Below are 22,465 nucleotides of genomic sequence, written 5' to 3' on the forward strand. Positions count from 1 at the left end.
GTGAATCTTCTGATTTCCTCAAATTCAAATGCAAAAAGCAGCTGCATTACTGGGGACTTGGAGGAATAGCCAAGGAGAAGGAAACAGTACAAATAATTATGGAAATAATAAATGATGGTAGTCAACAGTTACTAAGGATTTATCATATCATAACTATTGTGTGAAATACTTTGGTATTAGTGGTAGTTTAATATGGTTAAGTTGAATAATTGTCTCCAAAGATGCCCATGTCCTAATCCTTGGACTCTGTGAATATGTTCGGTTATAAACAAAGGTTGCTCATCAATTGCCTTAAAAATAGAAGATCATTCTGGGTTTTCTAGAGGAGTCCAAGGGAATCACAAAGGTCCTTGAGAGTGTTCGAGAAAAGCAGACAAGGAAAATCAGAGATGCAGCATGAGAAGGACTTGACCTGATGTTGTTGGGGAAAGGGGGTCATGAGCCAAGGAAAGCAGGTGGCTTCCAAGCTGCAATAGGTGAGGGAACAGATTCTTCTGCAGAGCCCCAGAAAAGCCCACTGCCTGCTGACACCTTGATGCTAGCCCACTGAGACCCACTGTGGACTTCTGACCTCCAGAGTTGTAAAATAATAAATCTGTAATAGTTACGCCATTAAATGTGCAGTAATTTGTTACAGGAGTAATAGGAAACTAACATAGCTAGTAAAGGTCCGATCTAATGTTATGAAGCTCTGTTCCAAACTACGGAGAATTAAGAGGGGAGACAAACAAGGAGATACAGGGGCAGCTGGGTGAAAAAAATAAGATATTTGAAACCAAGTACCAACAGGTCACATCAAAAGAGTCAGTGGCTTCTGCAGGCCTGGGCCCGCACTGCTGTGCCCCAGGGCTTAGCACGTCAGGACAGTGCCTCTCGGGTTCTAGTAGAGTACATCTTGAGAAATGTGCTTAGCTAGCTCTAACTCCCCCACCCCCCCACCCCACCATCTCCCCCCAGCCTAGGAGCTGTCCCAGTCTCTGATGGGACTGTGGCTTCAGGTAGGGCGGGCTGCTACAGTACCTGTCAGGAAGTGTCATCAGCTCTTGCTTGTATAGGAAGGTAATAGCCTAGTGCTGCAGGCAGAGCCGGCAGCTGCATTAGAGGTAGTGAACTGACCTCATCTTGAGGTTTCAGGGTCGGTCAGGGCCCCTAATTGTACATTCAATGAATATTTGCATTTAATTAATATGTATGGAGTACTTGCTTTGTGATAGGAATTGTTCCAGGCCTTTCCATGCATCTTCATCTTATTTAAAGCACACTATAATTCTTTAAGATAGATACCTCCATTTCACAGATGAAAAAATTGAGGCTCCCTTTAATTCCTCTCCCTAGGGAACCAGAATGTTTCTTTTAGTGCTCAGAAGACAAACACACTGCCCACTGCAGACCCCTGTACTCCTTTCCTAGGAAACCCACCCTAAAAGTTGCATCCCTGAAGCATCTCATTCCCTGGGGGGCTCTGGACTCTCTACCCTCAAAACCAGGTAAGTTATTAAAACTGGATCTGGACTTAATGGGCTGCTTTCTGCCTACAGGGCCGGCTAATTAGTCTTAATTATCTCATTATAGATTCTAAGTATTTCCAGCTGCTTCTTTACCCCTTATTGCCTGGTTCCCCCTCCCCCGCCATGTCTATTTTCCAGATAGTCTCTGCCAAGTCCTGGACACAGGTGATATATTGATGTATTCTTCCTATCTATCCGAACATTAGTTATTTCTGATCAAGCTGCTTACTTGCTAAACCCTTCTGGGACTTCTACCTCTGTGTTCTTTTATCCATGAGAATAAACATGCTTTGGCCAATTATTAGACAGGAGGACAAATTTTAAAAACTACATTTGACTTTCACTGACCCGAGAACTGTAATATTCCTATATAGGGCAAATAATAAACGTGAATTTATCTATTTATTTGACTGGAGCTTGGAAAGTAATCCCTTCTCCCTTCTCACTGCCCTCAAGCCTCAAATCAATCACTCAGTCCAAACAGTTCAAATAAAAATGAAAGGGAAAAAGTTACCTTTCATAATTGATTGAGAATATGAAAGGTGAAGTAATAGCGAATTGAATGAGAATGTGTGGTCACAGGGCTAGAAGTTATATGGCTGTGACTGACCTTGGGCAAGTCATTTAATCTCTTTGAACCTCCCCCTTTCTAACAGATAAACTGTGCAATGATACCTATTTCATGTGGGCTGTTGTGAGGATCAAATAGGATAATGTATGTGAGAGTGGCCTGCAGACTATAAATTTGTGAACAAATGTTAGTTATTAACAAAGACAAGGAGAGTGTCCTTCCCCCATGTATTTTTACTTTCATTATTAGTAGCTAGTTCTAGAATACTCTTCCCTTTTTATTCAAGCCATTTACTTTTTATTTAAAATTTCTCGAATTTAAGCTAGAGATAGCTTCGGGTGCCAATTACGTATCATCTACTGAGTCACAAAGGTAGGCGAATAGTACGGCACGCTCCTCCCTCAAGGGAGAATTTCTCTTAATGTCTACAAACAATATTTAATATTAGCCTCCTCAATCACTGCAAAATATGACTGTTCCTAAGAGTTTGAGTATCTGAGGAAAGCATTTGGATCCTATCAACGTGCTTCTCATCTGGGTAGTTCACGACAAGGTGCAATCACAAAACGGCCAAGGAAAAGCTACTGTTAGTGGCTCCAAGGAAAAACAATTTCAGTGACACTGGGTAATTCCAAGTTCGTGGTTGGTAAAAATTTAATTTTCAGTCAATACTATTTGGTTCTCCACAGAACCAAGAGCCTTGTTGTAGTTCTTCTCCACACTTCCCTTCGCCAATATTTGTCAACTGAATTCACCTCTATTCAAATTAAACAAAATAGGAGGTTTTATTTATTCAAGTATTTTATACTGAACAGCTCCCTGGAGGTTCTCCATTTACCGGCTTGGGTAATATTATCTTTCTTTTAGTTTATTAGATTGACAAAGTTAATTTAAAAATAACCCAGGGAACTTTAAGTGATTCTTGGAAGGGCTGACATGTGTGCACATATGGCCGGTCACCCATTTTCTTCTGTGTATGTATGCTGCCTCGTGAAGGGAGGTTTTGCATTAATTTTTGTAATTTCTTAGGACACAGAAACACATTGCCAACTTGAAAGATCATCGTTCTGTTGATGAAATGCTTTCAGTTCTGTTCTTTATACAAGTGAGCGTTTTGTCTAGTGTAGCCATGGAGCACTTGGATAAAATGGCACAACTATTTACTGCCAACCCCCTCCCCCCATTTTCATCTGAAATACAACCTGGGGCACATGGCATCTAATTAAATTCATACAAAGTGCAAATTATTGAATAGAAACCAAAATGCATTTCAAAGTAAACACCAATTAATGTGACACCCAATTTCTTTCCCCTTCCCTAATCACTCCAATGTGCATGCCTCACACACAACATACTCAGCTTGGTTTGTGCGATTCAATTAGAAAGGATACACTTTATATTGCAGTCTGAGAATTACATCCCATGCTTTGCAAGCAGGCTGGGTAGGTGTCTTTTTTTTTTTTTTTTTGATTCTTACCAAAAAAACAACAACAACAACAACAAAGTCCGTGATAGAAACAGCTCTTCCTTACTTTTTCTTTAATTTGAGAAGAATTCTCATTACCCAATATGTTTACTTATTTCATTTAATACATGGATCTGTGCTTCTTTTGACAACAGCACCATCTCTGTTTTCTTTATTTCCATGACAGTGAATGCAATAGAAAACTAGAAAGCCACAGAAGTCTGGGAGCAACGTTCCAGTCAACCTAGCTTGTGAGACAAGGCTTCAAATAGTAAATAATAAAATAAAAATAAAAAGTAATTAAACTGTGGTCAGGAATACTCATCAAAAGATCATCTATAAAGTTAATCACACTGAAAAAAGAGAGCAACAAGCGACTAATAGAGCCCAATGTAGTTGGTCATGTGTAGTTGATCACTTTTTTTTCCCTCTTGTAGCCATTTTCAGGGAGTTGATCACTTTCAAAGTAATCAGCCACTTGATCTATTTTGTCTTGGAGAGGCCAGCGATCAAAGCCACTCCCAGAGAGAACCTGGCAGGAACTGCTGGTTCCAGGAACTGTGATGATGGCATCTTGGTTATGGTATACTTTTGTGCCGTTCATTCACTAAATATTTACTGAGCAGCTACAATGTAGCAATTGGAGACTGGTGCTAGAGAACATGGAAAAGGCAAAGTCCATGCCCTTGAAGGATCTCAGTGTGTATTCTGGGGAGAAAAGCAGTCTGATTCTTAACAAGGAACAGAAGCCCTGGTAATACAGATCACAAATCATCCCTTGGTGCTTATAATATATCTTCAATTATTTTAAAAAGTGAAAACCATTAATAAAGACTTCCTTTTCAAACAATGTAAAAGTTCCATGACTAGCTGCCATTGTTTTTAACTTCATCTATAGCCAAATTCAATTTACCTGTGTGGAGCACCTACCACGTACCAGCCCTTCTGCATAGGCTGTCTCTATTTCTCCTGAGGTCTAAAAAGTGCTCGTGATCTAAAAGGATACCTTTTTAAAAAAAAACTTAGAACTAAAAAAATATCAATTTATACTTCATATTGTTATGGGTTAGATAATGTAAAGGAATCTAATCTTGAGAAACCTACTAAAATCCTTTTTTAGTTATTCAAATTTATATATTTTACTTCAGCTTCTCATACCTCACAGTTTAGGCTGAGCAATACTAAGCAAAAGTAGTTTTCAAAATGGCAGCCTGCAAGGCAAGGTCTTTCTGGGCATATCAGGACTCTCAATTATCAATGTAGCGGTAAGTGGGGGTGCAGGGCGAATCCTGGCAGTGCCATCCTGCTGTTTAAGCTATCATGGGTTTTTGGAAGGTTCTTTTGTCTACACTGACTGTATCGGAAAGGATCTTGACCCACTCCATTTCTAGGTCCTGAAAATGTGCATGACAGTGACGTATTTCCAGGAAATCTCCTCCACCTCATTCTCTTTAACTTTTGCCTCCCCACTTCTTTCACTGTTGGACAGGGTCATTAAAGGAGCATTTTTAAGGCTTTAGGAAGTAAATTCAGTCTGGACAAGGGTTTCACAGGCTTCTTAAGCGCTTGGACAACTGGGAGGAAAGCAAAGGGGCAAGCTCCTTGAGGGCAGGGGCTGGTATGCCTGGCTGCTTGCCCTCTCGCCCTGAGCACTCAGCCCAGCGTGCTCTCTAAAGGATCACTGAGGACAATGACAGAGCCAGGCTGCTCCACTTCGTTTCAACGCAGCAGCCAAGGTAACCCAGGCCGGTGTGCAGTATGCAAAGCTGTCACTCAGATCTCCCACTTGCCTAAGGTAGCAGATGATTGGGTTTTGCATGCCTGGTTTACACTCTTCAAATATTTATAGACAGTTCTCTTTGCCTCAAGCCCTAGTTGTCACTTAGCCAAGTTATACATACACGGTTCTTTTAATCTTTCTTTAGAAATCAATCCCACCAAGCTCCTTAATCATTCCAGATGCATTTCTCTCAACTTTTGGCTGTTTGTCTCTCTGGTAATTTATTCTGTTGAAATGCATGAAAATAATGCAGATGTGGAACAGAGACGGGTTTAGTCACCTTTCTACAACACGGTGCAACGTCTTTTATGTGCAAAATAAAATTACTTATCCTTTCACCTTTTGTATGATCATATTTTTAAAAAAATTCACATTTAAGTTAATGGATCAATCAATATATTGCAAGGGAAAGGATGAAAAAAGTATCACTAGTAATATATTCTCTTAAGGATGATATCGCCATTGACTGAACTCCTTCGTGTGCCTATAAACAGATTAGTTTAACCTGCAGTATTCAAACATGAGCAGGGAGGGGTGGTTTGCGGGGGATCAGAACCAGAGTAACATGGTCACCACAAAGAGGCTTAGGTGCCCATCCTAAGGTACTGTCTACCTGTGGGTACATCCAGCTAACTTCAGCTTTTCAGTGAAAAAAAATTTTTTAGTAAGCTCTATTCTTCCCAAAAGTGATATACCGTAAAGAAAATGTCAAATAATCTGAAATGACAAAAGGTTACCTATAGTTCACTACCCCAAAACAATACTTAACATTTTTAAAGAATTTCATTGAAGTCTTTCGTGTATGTATTCCCCTCCCACCCTAAGCATGCTCTCACATCATTGGCAAAGTTTAACATCTAGCCTTTTCACGTAATGTTATAAAATTTCATGTATTGCATTATCTTCAAATCCCAGTTTTAAGGCTACAGACTATTCCATCAAGTAAGTAGATGTGCTATAATTTTATAATTCCCTACTGCTGGATATTTACATCGTTTCCATTTTTTCTCAAGATTAAATATCATCACAAAGAAAATCTCTGGTGTAAAGCTTTTCCATATTTAAGACTATTACCTAGATTCATAGTAGTAAAAGTAATGGATCAAAGGATACCCAGGAAATGCATTCTGAGGTAAAGAATTAATGTAGATCCTATGTGAAAAATACCACTTCAAATACAAAGATTTGTCTTTTGATGCCCAAATCACAGAGTTGTAAAAAACTTTCAAAGATGGCAAATTCTAATAACTTAAACGTGGCGCTAATATTCTCTCCTTTATTCGCACAAGTATATTGTTGAGCCCTTATTTATCAGGCTTAAATTCGGGACCTTACCTAGATCTACCATCAGAAGGCGAGTGAGGGCCGTGTAGAAGGTTGTTCGGCACCTGAAATCACTGAGGCTGTAACTATCACTGATGCCAAGGAAGGGGAAGTGTTCACTCTGATGAAAACATAAGAGCATCCAAAGTTACTAATGTTTTACCTAAACTACCCGGAAATGTCTAGTCATTAAGTAAAAGAAGTACAACTTACCGTGTGGTTTTTTAGCATGAATTTCACAGCATCTATCTTCACAAGTTTTTTTAAAAGGATATAGGTAATAGGAGTTAAGGAATCTGGGGAAATCTAACTGTCTTATCAATAGATAATCAATCACAAAATAACACTCAACTATAATGGCATCAAATTCTATTTACGAAGAATCAATATTATTTCTAAAGAGTATTCCTACAGAAATGTCTTTCATTCTGTTAAGAATGATAATCCATTATTAACCAGTGCAATTACTTTTCCTACCTTATACATATTCTAGTTATGGAAAGGAAAAATGAATTTTATAATTAAGACAAAAACTTCTTTACTATTAAAGCCTTGATAGTAGAAAATTAAAACTGACCCTTTTTACAGTTTGGATATAACTTCAGAACTTCTTTTCACTTAATATTATTTCATAAAAAATAATTATAAAAGACCCATCACAGACTATCCAGAAAGAGAAAATTATTCAATTCTGAGAAACAATGAGCCCAGTTAGTAGAAATCTAAGGAAGTTCTGCTTTAGATGAAGACCGGAATACAACTAGAAAGGTGTAGCTGACTGCATGTCACCAAGTGTAGAGGGACAGGCCTACCATTTCTCAAGTACCCAGTAGGTGTAAGACCTTTTATATTTGTTGACTCGCCTAGCTTCACAATTACACTGTCCAATATTATTTATTTCCAATCTACAGATAAGAAAGCCGACGTTCAGAGAAATGATGTTACTTACCCAAGATCGCCCAGTTATAGATGGGCGGTGCTGAGATTTGAACTGAGGTTTGACTACAGAGGTCACGTTCTTTCTACTGTACCACATTTTCACCTGAACACTTCGGCTCAGAATGAGAAGAGAGGTGAGAAACCATCAACATTCTCACAAGGTCTAAATAAGTTCTGGTTAATGCTGCCATCAGAGAGGCCAATGTGGTTCTCAGAGTGTCTCTTTAGTATACAAACACCCTCTTCCCTTAGTTAGTCCCTCAGGTGTGGGTATAAAAAGTAGAAAGGACATTGAACATGAGTCAGGAAGGCTGGGCTTCTGGCTTGACTACCCCATACAACCAGCTTGATGAGTGTGAGTACTGTCCTCGGCCACTCTGAGCCTTAATTTCCCTCTCTAACAAATGAGGGTGAAACCTATCACCCAAGCTGCCCCACAGGCCTGTTGGGAGGATGAGATGATGCTAACGTCTCTGGCAATTATAAATCAGGGAGGAAGACACAAAGCTGCAGAGAATGAATGTGAACAGGATGTTTGCTACCTGCAGGGTTGGTTCTCACAATCCCATGAGACAGGTAGCACCACTTCGATTCTTCTGATGAGGAAACAAATTCAAAAAGATTAAGTAAGACTTTCCAAAAGACAAACAGTAAAATTTAGATTCAAGTTCCTCTGAATCCAAAGCAACCATTCCCGTTGCATACTAAGCACGTGTATTAGGCTCACCTCCATATTAGATTGTAAACTTTCCAAGGGGCTGTGCCTATGCATTTTCCTTAGTGCAATGCTATCCAGTGGGTGCTCAATGCACTGTTTTTCTGGCAGGCTGAAGGGGAACAAGATCAGGACCAACTCATAAGAGACGAACCAGAAAGAGAAAATTATTGAATCCTATGAAACAATGAGTCCAGTTAGTAGAAATCTAAGGAAATTCTGCTTTAGATGAAGAAGATCAGAAAGGTTTGTTCTGCATATAAAAATGAAATTGGAGGGGTGCCTGGGTGGCTCAGTGGGTTAAATGTTCGACTCTCGCTCTTGGCTCAGGTCTTGATCTCACAGTTTCGGGAGTTCGAGCCTCGCGCTGTGCTCTGTGCTGAGGGTGCACAGACTGCTTGGGATTCTCTCTCTCTGCCCCTCCCCCACTCATGCGCGTGCTCTCTCTCTCTTTAAATAAATAAGTAAATAAACTTAAAAAAAGAAAAAAAATGAGATTTGAGGATTTTTCCTGTGTGAATCACTGAGAAGAACTGCCACTAAAACTTGACTCAGTTAAACAGGGGTGGGGATCAATAAACTAGGAAATATCTTAAGTAATTACCAAATACAATTCTCTCGGAATTGCAAAGTTAAAAGTGACAGGGTCTATGGGTAATAAGAATGCTGCCATTACTAGGAATCTTCCTGTCAGTGCTGCTAATAAACAGCAGGTCGTGTTTTGACAATAGAATATTTATGGTAGCAATAAACAGAACACTCACAGGAAGTATCTCATCTGCCAGAGACACATTTTCTACAGAACTGCATCTGTGCACTTTGCATCAAGGCCAGCCTCCGTGCCTTTTAATTACATTCTAAAGAAAAAAAATAATTAAGAATAAATTTTTACTTTTCTTCAATTAAGAAAAAAATGAGACTTCATCTGAATACTTATACTCCTCTATAGGAATTCAACTCAAAGCTAGTTATATCCCTTAAGAGAGTCTGTAATGTTTTTTTTAAAGGACAAATGGATACATCATCTTTATGATCTTTTCACTTTCATCTTGTTCTTCTCTACGAGGCTAGGGTTCTTATAAGTTGTACCACTTTAGCTGGGTGGGGGCATTTTGGTCGTGTGGCAGGATTAGGTTAGATTTCAGAGGCTTGCTCAACACAGCTTATAACCGAGAACATAGTAATGGTGGCTAATAGTAATAGCACCAATAGTAGGAGTCTAGAGTGGTGAGTGAGAGAATTTAGTAAAGGTCACACATGGAACATGAGGAGAGCTAAGATTCAAATCCAGGTCTGACTCTAAACTATAAGCTTTCTTCAGGTAACATCATATCCATTTGATTTAAAAATTTTTTTTAATGTTTTTTATTTTTATTTTTGAGAGACAGATAGAGATAGCGCGAGCAGGGGCGGGTCAGAGAGACAGGGAGACACAAAATCTGAAGCAGGCTCCAGGCTCTGAGCTAGCTGTCAGCACAGAGCCTGACGCAGGGCTTGAACCCACGAACCATGAGATCATGACCTGAGCTGAAGCCAGACGCTTAACCAACTGAGCCACCCAGGCGCCCCCATATCCACTTGATTTTAAAGAGATCACTAGCTTCTTGAGATACAAAGGAAACTGAAAGTAGGTTCCAGAAAAAACAGGGAAACTGTTCTGTTGGGAGGGACCAATTATTAAAGAGCCTTCATCACATCCAGGACTGGGCAAACTCCACAGCCTGGCTGATACTAACTCACTAAATGCAATTCCTAAAGAATTCCTATTTCCATGCAGACTTATGAAAACACTGAGGAAGGGGAACAAGGTCTTACTGACAGCTAGGATGACAGAGAAAGGAAAGAAAAAGTCAAAAGGAATGGTGTATCCTACAGATGGTTGGGAGTTTTGAAAATCTGTACCTCTGGAGAAGAAGAAAACCAAGTTGAGAATGAGCTGGCTTCTTCAGTTACTGGAGCACTACACGCTTTAGTAGCTGATGGGCATGGCAGCACCAAGTAGGGCTTCAATCCACAGGGGCCAGACCTTACTGAGTATCTACATTTCATCACACCTAAAACATCACTGATTAGAAAAAACATCATTACTTTATGTGCTGAGAAAGAAAGAGTGTTTTAAAATGTCACCACTTGTGGTGTTTGTATATCTTATTACAGAAGTGCTCATGTGGGAAGCAATTTCTGTTTTAAAATCAAGGAAGTGGTTGGTATATTAGGTATAGGACATTCACAGGCACCAGAGGGGAGATGATGCACTGATCCAGGTGGTTATTTAAAGCCATACATGTTTACAAAGAGGTTTTGCAGATGGAGTTAAAAATATATTTTTCTAATGATAGAGTGAAGTTCACAGATAAGAAAAAGACATGTTGGAAACTACTCTAGGTAACAAATATATAAGTAACAAAATATGATTACTGAAATATCAGTTTAGTAATTTCAAAAATGGTATTATGTTCAGGGCGCCTGGGTCGGTTGAGCATCTGGCTTCGGCTCAGGTGTGGGTTCGAGCCCCGCGTCGGGCTCTGTGCTGACAGGTAGCTCAGAGCCTGGGGCCTGCTTCAGATTCTGTGTCTCCCTCTCTCTCTGACCCTCCCCTGCTCATGCTGTCTCTCTTTCTCTCAAAAATAAATAAAACATTAAAAAATTTTTTTAAATTATATTATGTTCATCAACTCTACTAAACTGAAAAAATTCAACCAAAATGAAGCAGCTTAAGGAATACTATTAGTTACTTAATAAGGAATGGAGTTAAGGTTTTGTCCATTAACAAAAAGGGTAACATTAGGTTCACATACCCACTATGTGAAATTCTGAACTATAGAAGACAAAAAAAAAGACTCCTAATCTCTAATAACTTGCAACCTAATAGCAGAGAGAGGACTAGCCAATACAAAGCTATGTGATATTCATCCTTGGGCATACAGATAAGAACTAGGTGTTTAGGAACATTAAGAAAAAAAAAAAGATGATAGGAATGGGAATGAAAGGGATTAATGTTCAATAAGCACATACTGTGTGACAGGGTCAGTGGCACCGGGTGTCATATTTTGTTAGATAAGAGATATATTGTCATAGTGCTTGCTTCTGGTAGCACACGTACTAAACTCGAAGATTAGCGCGGTCCCCTGCACAAAGACATATTGTTACAGAATTATTATTTTATTTAATCCTTACAAAATCCCAAGAGATAGATAATATTCCCCTTCTACAGATGAAGTAACTGAGCCTCAAAGAAATTCAATGACTTATGTGCTTTCAGCTAATACAATGACAAAGGGTCATAACTGTTTCAATACAGGTTCAATAAGACTTTAGCAAGACTTGAAAATTTAAAAGAGACCTGATTGAGTTGCAACGGGTCAAATGAAAAGAACAGCATAGGTGGTGATTCAGTAAAGATGATGAAGGGTGTCAAGGGCAAGGTAAAATAAATTTCCTTGGCCTGAGCATAAAGTACAAATTGTGGTTGAGTGGTGGGTCAGAAAATTAGTTATGAGAACTCAGTAAGTCAAGTACTGTTAAAGGACTCATGTTTTAATCAATAATTTTACTTTGACCCAAGAAACAAGTGGAAGCGATTCTGGGCTTTTGGGAAGAGAAATGATCAGATCACAATAATACTGGAGGAAGATAATCTTGTGAAGCAGGAATCTAAAGAATTGTGTGAAGGTCTGAATAAGTGGGTTACAGAAAAGGAGTAGAGAGGATTCTCACCCTTGATTCTAGTATAAAAACAAATGGAGCAGATAAATTATGGGATGACTTTTCCATGGATAATAGAGACAGAAAACAAAGAAATAAATCAACATTTCTTTTGATGAGAAATGTTAATAGAAGTACGCCTGAGGGATATATGCTGAAACTAGTTTTATTTAACATTCTCAAAACCATCTGGAGATGGTGGTATTCACTGAAATAAAGCAATACATTTTAATACTGTTTCACAAAAGCAGAATTACTACTGTTTATTACTAAATATTTCCTGTAACAGACATACCCAACTGTACTTCCATCCTTCACCCTTATTTCGTTCTATACCTTTGTTACATCTCTCACCCTCTACTCTTTCCTAATCCCACCTCATTCAGGATTCATACCGCAGTGGAGGGAAGATCAGTGACAGGGTAAGGATGCATGGTTTGCACATGAGTTGTATACGTAATGATCTATATATAAGCTATATCTAAAAATTTTCTATGTTTTTTATTTATTTTTGAGAGACAGAGACAGCGCGAGCAGGGGAGGGGCAGAGAGAGAGAGGGAGACACAGAATCTGAAGCAGGCTCCAGGCTCTGAGCTGTCAGCACAGAGCCCAAAGCAAGGCTCGAACCCACGAACCGTGAGATCATGACCTGAGCTGAAGCCAGCGCTTAACCGACTGAGCCACCCAGGCGCCCCTATATAAGCTATATCTAAATGACCTTGAGTAGAAAGAGTTCCCTCAAAGCCACTATATCAAAATAACCACATACCTGGTTATTTTTGATGAATACATTTTCAGAAAATTAGTATGTAATTTATTTGAGTTAAATTTTAAAAGGAAAAAGAAACTGTTAATAAAAGAATGGATTTTGAGCTCTTAGGAAAAATATGTGAAAGGCTATCTGGAACCAGGATCAATTCTGTTAGAATTAAAAATCTGGGAGGGCAGGATCTGTGTCTCATTTGAACCTCTGCTCTGTACTTAGCAGATGCTTAATGAATATCTGCTGGATTGAAAGAGGCCAGTAAGGGGCACCTGGGTGGCTCAGTGGGTTAAGGGACCACCTCTTGATCTCAACTCAGGTCATGATCTCATGGTTCGTGAGTTCAAGCCCTGCATCAGCCTCTGCACTAGTGCGAAGCCTGCTTGGGATTCTGTGTCTCCCTCTCTCTCTGCTCCTCCCCTACTTGCATTCTCTCTCTCTCAAAATAAATCAATAAATTAAAAAAAAAAAGAGGCCAGTGATATAAAGTAAATCATTAAGCTGAGTATGGAGTTAAATTTAAGTACCATGATTTTATTCTTATTCAGTGTTAAATATAAATTAAGGATGCAGTTCTGGGTATTGCACTAAAACCACCACCACCACAAAAAACAAGCAAGATAAGACAAAGGAAGCTGGAAGAGGTGTGGGACTGAAAAACAAAATCATCATCGGGATCAAGTAGCCAGAACAGCAAAGAGACTCTCTGGCTTGTAAACATGGAAGCAACTGAGATAAGCCACCGATGGATAAACAGATGTAGGACGCATGTGGACAGGAATTACATTCACGAAATCCTGGTGCACAGGAACTGAGGAGACAGTCTCAAAGCCTTAGAGAGTTAGTCTGAAGCCAAATGGAAGGGATTACTTCTCTAACAAATAACTCGGGCCAGCTTTGTGGATGTCCATGCTACGCATTTGCACAGTGTTCTAGGCTTAGAGGGGCCGGTGTTTGCTTCAATGCTGTGTTGTTGAGGTCTTAAAAAAGAATTTTTTAAAGATTTTATTTTTAAGTAATCTCTATACCTAATATGGGGCTCGAATTTACAACCCTAAGATCAAGAGTCACGTGCTTTACCCACTGAGACAGCCAGGTGCCCTGAAATTCTTAATAGCTTAGAAGTAAGGCACCCCACATTTTCATTTTGTACGGGGTCCCATGAATTATGTAGGTGGTTTTGCAATACACAGAGAAGTTATTCATTCTAAGAACTGTAGTTAACAGTCTCAACAGGGTAAAATGAATTTGGATAAATTCATGAGTTAATGTAGAACCCTGTTACAGTACCTGTTTTTAAAAAGCTAAAGATACTTAGGGTTTTCTTTGAAGATGATGTAGTAAGGGCAACTACCAACAGAGGGCCTAATAGAAAATGAAATTTCCTTTCTATTATTTACCTGAAACCCAAAGTGAGACATGTTACTGCTATAAACTTGAGAGAACAATGAACTGAAGTAGAAATATTGATCAATTTTTCTTCAAGGGAAGAAAAACTTGAAATACTGATTAACAAACTGAACTTTAGATGAAATGTAACACGTTCCTTCGTCTTTCTCAGAATTTAAAAGAAGTTTATTTCGTGGCATCATGTGACCCTTCTCTCCCCAGTCTTCCCAGCTGCTGCTCCCTTGTCTAATCATTTGAACAATCGTATCCCTTCCCCAGTCAGAAACTAGAATTTATGACTGGAAGGTATTTCATTTTTAATTTTTTAAAATGTCTACTTATTTTTGAGAGAGAGAGAGATGTGAGCAGGGGAGGGGCAGAGAGAGGGAGACACAATCCGAAACAGGCTCCAGCCTCTGAGGGGTCAGCCCAGAGCCCTACGCGGGGCTTGAACTCATGAACCACGAGATTATGAACTGTGAGATCATGACCTGAGGGAAAGCCGGATGCTTAACCTACTGAGCCCCCCATGTGCCCCATGACTAGAAAGTATGTTAAACAGGAAAAAGGATCCGTAAGTATGAAACCTGGATGTGGAGGGTTGCCCTAGGACAGAGCCATTTCAGCTCTGTGCATATTAGATAAAGCTATTTAGAGTCTGGAATTTCTTGAAACTTAGTCTTAGAAATTTAGAGAATACATCAAAAAGTTACTGTATTTGCTAAATGTAATATATAGGTCTCATGTAATGAATATAATGGGACAACATAAATTTTCCCTCAAAAAAACCCGCTGGATTTAAAAATTACAGTAGTCTTACCAATGTGGAAAGCTTCAAATTTGACAAACAGAAACACTGGAGTAAAATACAACAGACTCTCCAGTTAAAATCTGAGGACTTAAGGAAATGTTGTCTTCATACACATTATTATTTAAGAAACTAAGCTATCTCTAAAAATGACAAGTCTGCCTTTCCCTAATGAAGACAGAGTCCTATAGAGAAATACCTGACTTTCTTATTTGGAACATCCAGTTCAATTTTCCAATTATCTTAAAGTGCAAGTTCTCATAGTATGGTCCCTAAGCCACCAGCATCCCGGGAAACTTGCTGAAAATGCAAATCTCAGGTCATGCCTGTCTAACACCTCCTAAAACATAAACTCTGGGGGTGGGGTCCAGAGTTTGTATTTGTATTCTAACAAGAACTCTAGCAATTCTAATCATCCCTAGAGTTTGAGACTACTGCCTTAAGTCAAGTAAACGTGAGTCTTTTGAGCACTTCCTAAAAATGAGGATCTTTTGTGATTTCAATTTCCAAGCAAGCAGTCGGATACAAGAACAGTAAAGTTCAGGACTGGCTTTGAGAACCATAAGCAAACACTGAGTAGCATTCACTCTGAAGAAGATAAAAACAGAAAAAACAACAAAAAGTATCTAAAGACACACACTAGAAAGTAATCAGAAACATTTAAAAACTTCATAGTTAGATGCTTTTCAGTATTTCCTTACCAATATTTAAGTACAAATATTTGTATACATATATATATATAAAAGCAGGTTTCCATTAATAGAGGCCAGTTGGTGATGATTTTTATCTCACATAACGGTTTCTATTGCTGAAGACTGCCATCTGACTTTCAACACAAATAGAATGTATTGCTTTAAAATCAGGACTTAAAACACATTATAATAAAGAAATCGATTGGAAACAACAAAACATGCATTTAGGTAACCAGCAACTGCACTGAAATAGACATACCACTCACATATTCCATTATGTAAATGAATTCAAAGATATTTCATGACTGATCAGCTGGAAGGGACATAATGATTTATAATTCAAATAACTGAGCACTGAAATCAAATTGAACTAATATATATTTCTAAATATGGAAACCTGAAATAATTGTTAAAAAATATAAATCAATGTACCCAACTTGAAATCATTTGCATCCCTTGGTTTAAATGTTATAGCTTTTAAGTTTTATCTAATAAGTTTTCTGAAAATATGATTTTTTATTAACTTCAAGAAGTATTCAGAAGCAATAAACATCTTATGAAACAAAAGGTTATACTTTTAGGATTAAAGAATACATAAGAGATATAAGGGGAGAGGAAGAACATCTTACTTAAACAGTGGATAGAAATAAATTAGGCATTATGCACGTTATAGCAAAAAAGAATACAAATCAAATTAACTTTATATTAGATTTCAAATCCAACCTAAAAAATAGGGTAAATCTAAACAATAGATACGTGCTGTAAAATAACACAGGCTTCTTTCCACATAATACGCTCTCAAAGTAATTCATTGTGAAAAGGCCAGAGTTTGCAAGACTAAAAAGTACTTATAAACCACTTCATATGTTAGAAATAAAGAGTATTTCAGCATTATTATTAAAAAAAATACAGGTTGAGTTTTTTTTTAATAAGAAAAAATACATATCTTAAAAAGCCAAAATGACCACTGGAATTGGGTTGTACATCACTTTCCAGTAAAAAGGAAAAACAGCCTGGACAGGTGTAATTTATCATTTTTCTGATTTAATATCAAAGAAATATATTAAAATAATAAAAAGAATCCTGAAATCCTCAAAATTTGTAGTGATAAATAGCCCTCCCTGTCTTTATTGCATTATACCTACTAACAGAAATATTGCATGGTGGATTTTGCCAGACAAGGACGATTATTTTCCAATAAAAAGTTGCATATTAAATTCCAGCACAAAAGTGGGTGTCTAATACTTTGGAAATCTTTTATGGTTTCCCAAGGAACACAATTTTAAACTTAACTAATACAAACATATTCCTGCAGTAAGCCTACATTAAAGATTTCCATCCAATGCCACGCATTTTCAGAATGCTGTCCTCATATTTAAATATCAGCTAATCTTGGTGGTTAACTAAGACAACACTTATTTTTCACAACTCCTGTATATTTGATAGCTAACATATAAAAGGCAATCTACATGCTTCTCTCTCATTGGTAGAAACAGGACAATGGTATCAATTATAATCTAATGAGAAAATATGATTCTGGCTAGATTTAAGAAATCTGCTAAAGATAGAAACCCAAACACTTAATGCATAATGGCAAATCTTATTTTAGAGTAAATAAGATGTTGATTCGTTGGTGGCAATAATCTAAGAAATGGTAAAAAAAAAAAAAAAGCATAATTTTCTTCCTATTACTCCTTTGTGCCTCTTAACTAATCAAAATAATATTCTTTTCAATTGAAGAATACTAGGCTATAGTATTTACTCTCAGGAACTCAATTTTTGTAAGGTAATATTTTTAGAACATTTTGACCTTCTTAAAATTAGCTACATGCTTTCTTTTAAAATAAGAACTCCCTGACAATTATGAAAAATCACAGACTGAGACACATGAGGTTGTATACTTTCTTATGTATCCACTTATTAACCTAGATGGGTATAAACATAACTTTAACTACTTAGGAATCTATATATCCATATAAATTCAATTGTGACTGAATAAATGCTTGACAGTCAGGAGCTAATAAAAATCTTTCAAAAACACACATTTACAGATAAGGCTAAATGAAAGGTTTTTTATTAAAAAGAAAAAAAACCCCTGCAACATTAGAGCAAGGGAAATACCTGGCCAATAGAATGCACCTGTTGGGGTGTTTCTATACATTACCAGATCTAGTAAAAAGGATATCCAACAGAAAGATCATTTAGGAACTGGAGAGTCCTTGAAATCACAGGCTCACATCTTCCCCAGTATTTAAGATTTGTAACGCTAAATATGAAAACAAAGTTTTAACCGTAAGTAAGGTATTTGCTTGTAGAGGGAGAACATGGAAATACACATATATTTATGTTAAGTTAGATGACCTAAATTAGAAATATCTCACAAAGTTGAAAAGCAGGTTTAAATACCATTGGAATGTTTCCCATTCTATTCTTTTTAGTGGCATAATCAAAATTATATCCTGTCAATGTACAATGAACACTGCTCTCCAAATGGTACATAATTCTATAAATTTAGTGTTGTAAATTAAAAAAAACTGCCCAAGTGTTTCGCAGAAGAAACATCAAGTTTGTATGTAAAACAAGCATATTAGGGAATGACAGCAGGAGTTACAAAGAAGTCAAATAGAGGCTCACAGTTACTGCCAAGAAATGAACCATCAGACTTGGGGCTCGCTTCTTACGGTCATGACTGTTGAGGTATCTTTGTTCTCTGCAAGCAACACAATCCTGTCTACCTGTTACACAGATACAGTGGGTTGCCAAATGGAGGCGTGCAAGTTGAGGCTAATTGTACAAAATTCTGTCTATGACTAGAAACCAGTTAATTCTGCTAACAGATTATACGGATGATTTAAGGGAAGTTTCCAAGAGTAGATCTGTGATAGCCATCGGTTCCTGCTGGAATCAATGAATGCCCTGTCTTAAGCCAATCAAATCTCTCCCAGAGATTCCATTTTGCAATAATCTCTTTAGTTGGTCTTTGAAATTGGGTATTTGCTTTCTAATTAAAAGCAAAATGCTGCCCAATTGACTTGAAGAATCAAAGTCGCAAACGTTTTAAGACCATGTTTTGATGGGGCATATTGCAGTGGCATGGGTACCCTGGCAAATAAGAATGTCTTTCGGGTGGTGAATTTTAAATATGTGAAATTAAGTTTCAATTAAGAACAATGCTACCATTCTAGGAATTAAGCATAATTTAAAAAATCTTTTATTAAAAAATAATATTAGGAGATTTAAACACAGTAAAAGTATCCATTACATTCAAAGCAACAACAAAAGAAAAATCCAAGAACTCACATTTTCGTCATGAATGTTTCTAGAACATGGTTGTCATCTGTTATTCCTAAAACTTCTGACATACGGGCATATACCTGGATGAAAACATTTCATTGTTAAAGGCTTTATCATTAACATATATTTTCCAAAGATTTTTCACACTGAACAAATGGAAGATTCAAGCACTGCTGCATCCACAGTGACGCAGGGTGTGGGGAGGGAGAGCAAATGAAGGATTTTAAAAAATTATACTTTAAAAATTTACTCTCTTTTTCTTCCAGGAAATACCTCTCTCATTTTGAAAAACATACCCACCCATACACACCCACACTCACAGACTCATTTTATTCCCAGCACACCACATAATTTCTTTCTCAAACTGGTAAACCAATGCTTTCTCAGAGATGGGCGTATGTATATAAAGGGCTGAAAAGGGGAGTGTCTCAATAAGTAGAACATTTAAAAATTTTCCATCTATGCCAGATATCAGCAGGCCATCAGATAATTCAGGATTATGTTAGGCAGTTATAAAAATAAGGATTTCAAAACTAAGAGGAAATTAAAGGCTTTATAAACATTCTCCTCAAAAATCTCTCAACTAAGCTCCCCCAAATACAGAGACAGGTCTTACTTTCCATGCTGAGACGGAAATCCCAGGCTCAGGGACTCTCTGTCGAATACATCAGGGCCTGGGGAATCCACTAACCTTCCAATTAGGGAGTGTTGGTGGCAGAGTTTGGGGTGCAACACTTCAGTCCCAACCTAAGCCACATGGAGCTTATAAACGTATCCCACTTCAAGAGGGAAAATGCCACCAGCAGCCAATGGGATATTCCCCAGTAGCCTGGCAGAGCCGAGAGGTGGATGACACCTCTATGCTCCCTGATGCTCTGGTGTGATTCCAGGTTATGCCTGCCAGACACCAGCTGTATGGGATTTCTCTTCTGTGATTTGATCCCCTGTGATTGTGTTCTCTCACTTTTTCCCGCTCCGCCTATTTCCTATGGTATGGCATGGCGACTTAGCTTTCACTCCCTATGCCTAAAATATGTGAGCACCAGCTTCATACACTGCCACAGGTCATGGAGGTGAATCACAGGGTTATACAGGGGAGGAAGGCTGTTCACCGCAGAGATCTCATATCTGGATTTTAAACACTGTTCAAAGTAGAAGCTTGTGTTCCGGGATTTCATCCTAAGTCCTATACCCAGAAGCTGCTCAGGCCAGCGGGAGGGAGAGAGGAAAAGGTGGGGGACAAGTGGAGAGGGCAAGAGAAGGAAAGAAGGGTGGAGGGGGAAAGGTGGGGGAGAGGGAAAGGAAACTGAGATTCATTCTCCTCTTGCCTCTTCTGCTAATTTTTGAGCCCTATGGAAAAGCATTTCAGTCACTGTATCTATCATTTTGCTCCTGAGAATAGGCCTTCTCTCTTACAAGACTGAAGGTATCACTGCGTTTGTAAGACGTTCAGGTGGAAGAGGGAGCTAGGGAGAAAAAATCCCTGGAAGTCAGTTACCACCAGTCCTCAAAGATCAGAAACGTTCACGCACCGAGAAGGCCCAAAGGCAGAACAGAACGTAGGAAGGGAAGTTCCCCTGATCTCGGCATGATCCTAACCCTCTCTCATGGATGGACGGAAACGGGGTCCCTTGGAAAATCTGATATTGATATGATTAATGGCACTCAAGGCCCTTCACAACTTGGCCCCACATACGTCATCTTCTACCATTTCCCTCCCTCTGAAGCCACAGTAAAATACTGATGGGTCACTGAGGCTTCTCATGCCATTTCAGGTTTCTAGGAGTTCATGTGCTGTTCAGTTTGCCGGAACCAGCTTTCTTCCTCCTCTCCCCTTGATTCCCATTTAAAAGTCATCTCCTCTGAAGCCTTCTTTGCCGTCCAGGGACAGCACTCTCCTTCCTGCTCCCACAGGGTCTGGTCCATTCCTGTCCTGGGGTGTTTCTCACACTGGAATAGTTTGGGCGTCCCTTTCCCCCACTACGCTGTATTATATTTTTGTAAAATCCAGGTTTCCATTTTCAAGTCTTTATACATACTATTTTTTTATGGCATAGCTCAGAATTAATCTAATTTTGATTCTATCTATGCAACATTGAATAATAAAAACGTAATAACTAAAATGTGATTTTAAACCTTTAGGACATTAAAAAAATTTGTTGTTGTTGTTGTTTTCAATTGGTCCTTCTGACAGGGACGTTTTCTGTGGTGTCCCTGGCATTCAAGGAGGAGGAAGTGAGGCAGGCAGGTCTGTTATGTTCTGCTGTCAAAGCAGCTTCTCCGAGTATCAGATTTGACCCAATAAGATACTAGAGAAAACAGTCAACATTGACACATGGCTTTAATCCACAATTATCCTTGTAACTTGCACCGTTCCTTTTATCATCCATTAGCTTTGATTCCCATTATCCCATCTAGAACTGTGTCAACGCTTCTGTCCCTAGGGATTTCTCTCCACTCCTAGGATCTGACAGTCAAGCTTGAGTACTAAACAGGATCATTACCTCTTAAATCCACTTATCTGATCTACTGAATAGTAAATTGAAAAGCTCATTAAGAGCAACAATCTGATTTGTTTTCACGTGTGACAGGGTCATTTAAAATCAATGTATGATTACTGCATTTCTTTTAAAAGACTCTCTCACATTTTCCAAGGCACCTTACCATTCAGAGAGCATACAGATAATATGAAAATGTCTTTAAACATCTGAATTTAATTATACCACAGACATACACAATTTGCAAGCGGGAAATAGTTTGTCCAGTGAGGAAATTATCTTTGAGAATGTTTATCACAAAGCACAAGTCAATGAAGGCTTTCTAAGAAAAAATTCGAATTCAGTAGTTAGGGATTTAACATTTTCTAAAACTTCTATCACTTCACCAAAAAATTTTTCATCACAGCAAGAAGAACCTACATCACAATACTCATTTTAAGGAAGGATATAGAAGCTGGCCTAAGAATGCAGGAAGGGGAAAAAACCTCCCTTGAAGTTCACAGATTCCCCATTTTTTATTTCAGGACCAATTAAGGTACTGAGATCATAATGAAAAATAAACACAAGTCTAAGAAACAAGAGATGAAGCCCATGTATGTTGTCCATCCTTCTTTGAGGTGAGGGATACAATGAAGTTGAAAATGGCTGTGCCTTTGGTTACGCGTTTCACCTGCCCAGACATGCACACATTATAACCCCGTCTTGGCCTGGCCACTTGGGCCTTCCTCCCGTTCCTTCTTTTGTAATATACCTGTATTTCTCTATCAGACTATAAGCTCCCTGAGGACAGAAATGATATTCTTTTGTTTCCTATGCTTAATGCTCGACAAATGTTTGTTAAATGAGTAAAAAGAATATAATGATAAAGTGCACTTATTGGCTGACTCCATTTCATTCACGTTTTTTTTTTTTTAAACAAAAGGAAAATAACCTATAAAAGGCATGGGTTTTGCACAGACTGTTTTCTCTTTAAGAATAATATACCCCCTGGGGTGCCTGGGTGGCTCAGCTGGT

At 38.3% G+C, this 22,465-nt stretch overlaps 1 protein-coding gene across 2 annotated transcripts in view; it reads right to left on the reverse strand.

Moving 5' to 3' along the window:
• The window catches only part of RANBP17 (RAN binding protein 17), a 302,368-nt gene that overhangs the window by 77,170 nt on the left and 202,733 nt on the right, over nt 1–22,465 (reverse strand). For both annotated transcript variants that reach the window (XM_029942874.1, XM_029942873.1), the window contains exons 15-18: nt 18,960–19,033; nt 17,845–17,925; nt 6,861–6,924; nt 6,660–6,768 (exon numbers count right to left, since the gene is read on the reverse strand). In XM_029942874.1, coding sequence (XP_029798734.1) covers nt 6,660–6,768; nt 6,861–6,924; nt 17,845–17,925; nt 18,960–19,033 — 328 coding nt within the window. The remainder of the gene's footprint in view (nt 1–6,659; nt 6,769–6,860; nt 6,925–17,844; nt 17,926–18,959; nt 19,034–22,465) is intronic.

The sequence above is a fragment of the Suricata suricatta genome, chromosome 6 (assembly GCF_006229205.1).
Source record: "Suricata suricatta isolate VVHF042 chromosome 6, meerkat_22Aug2017_6uvM2_HiC, whole genome shotgun sequence".
Taxonomy (NCBI): Eukaryota; Metazoa; Chordata; class Mammalia; order Carnivora; family Herpestidae; genus Suricata; species Suricata suricatta.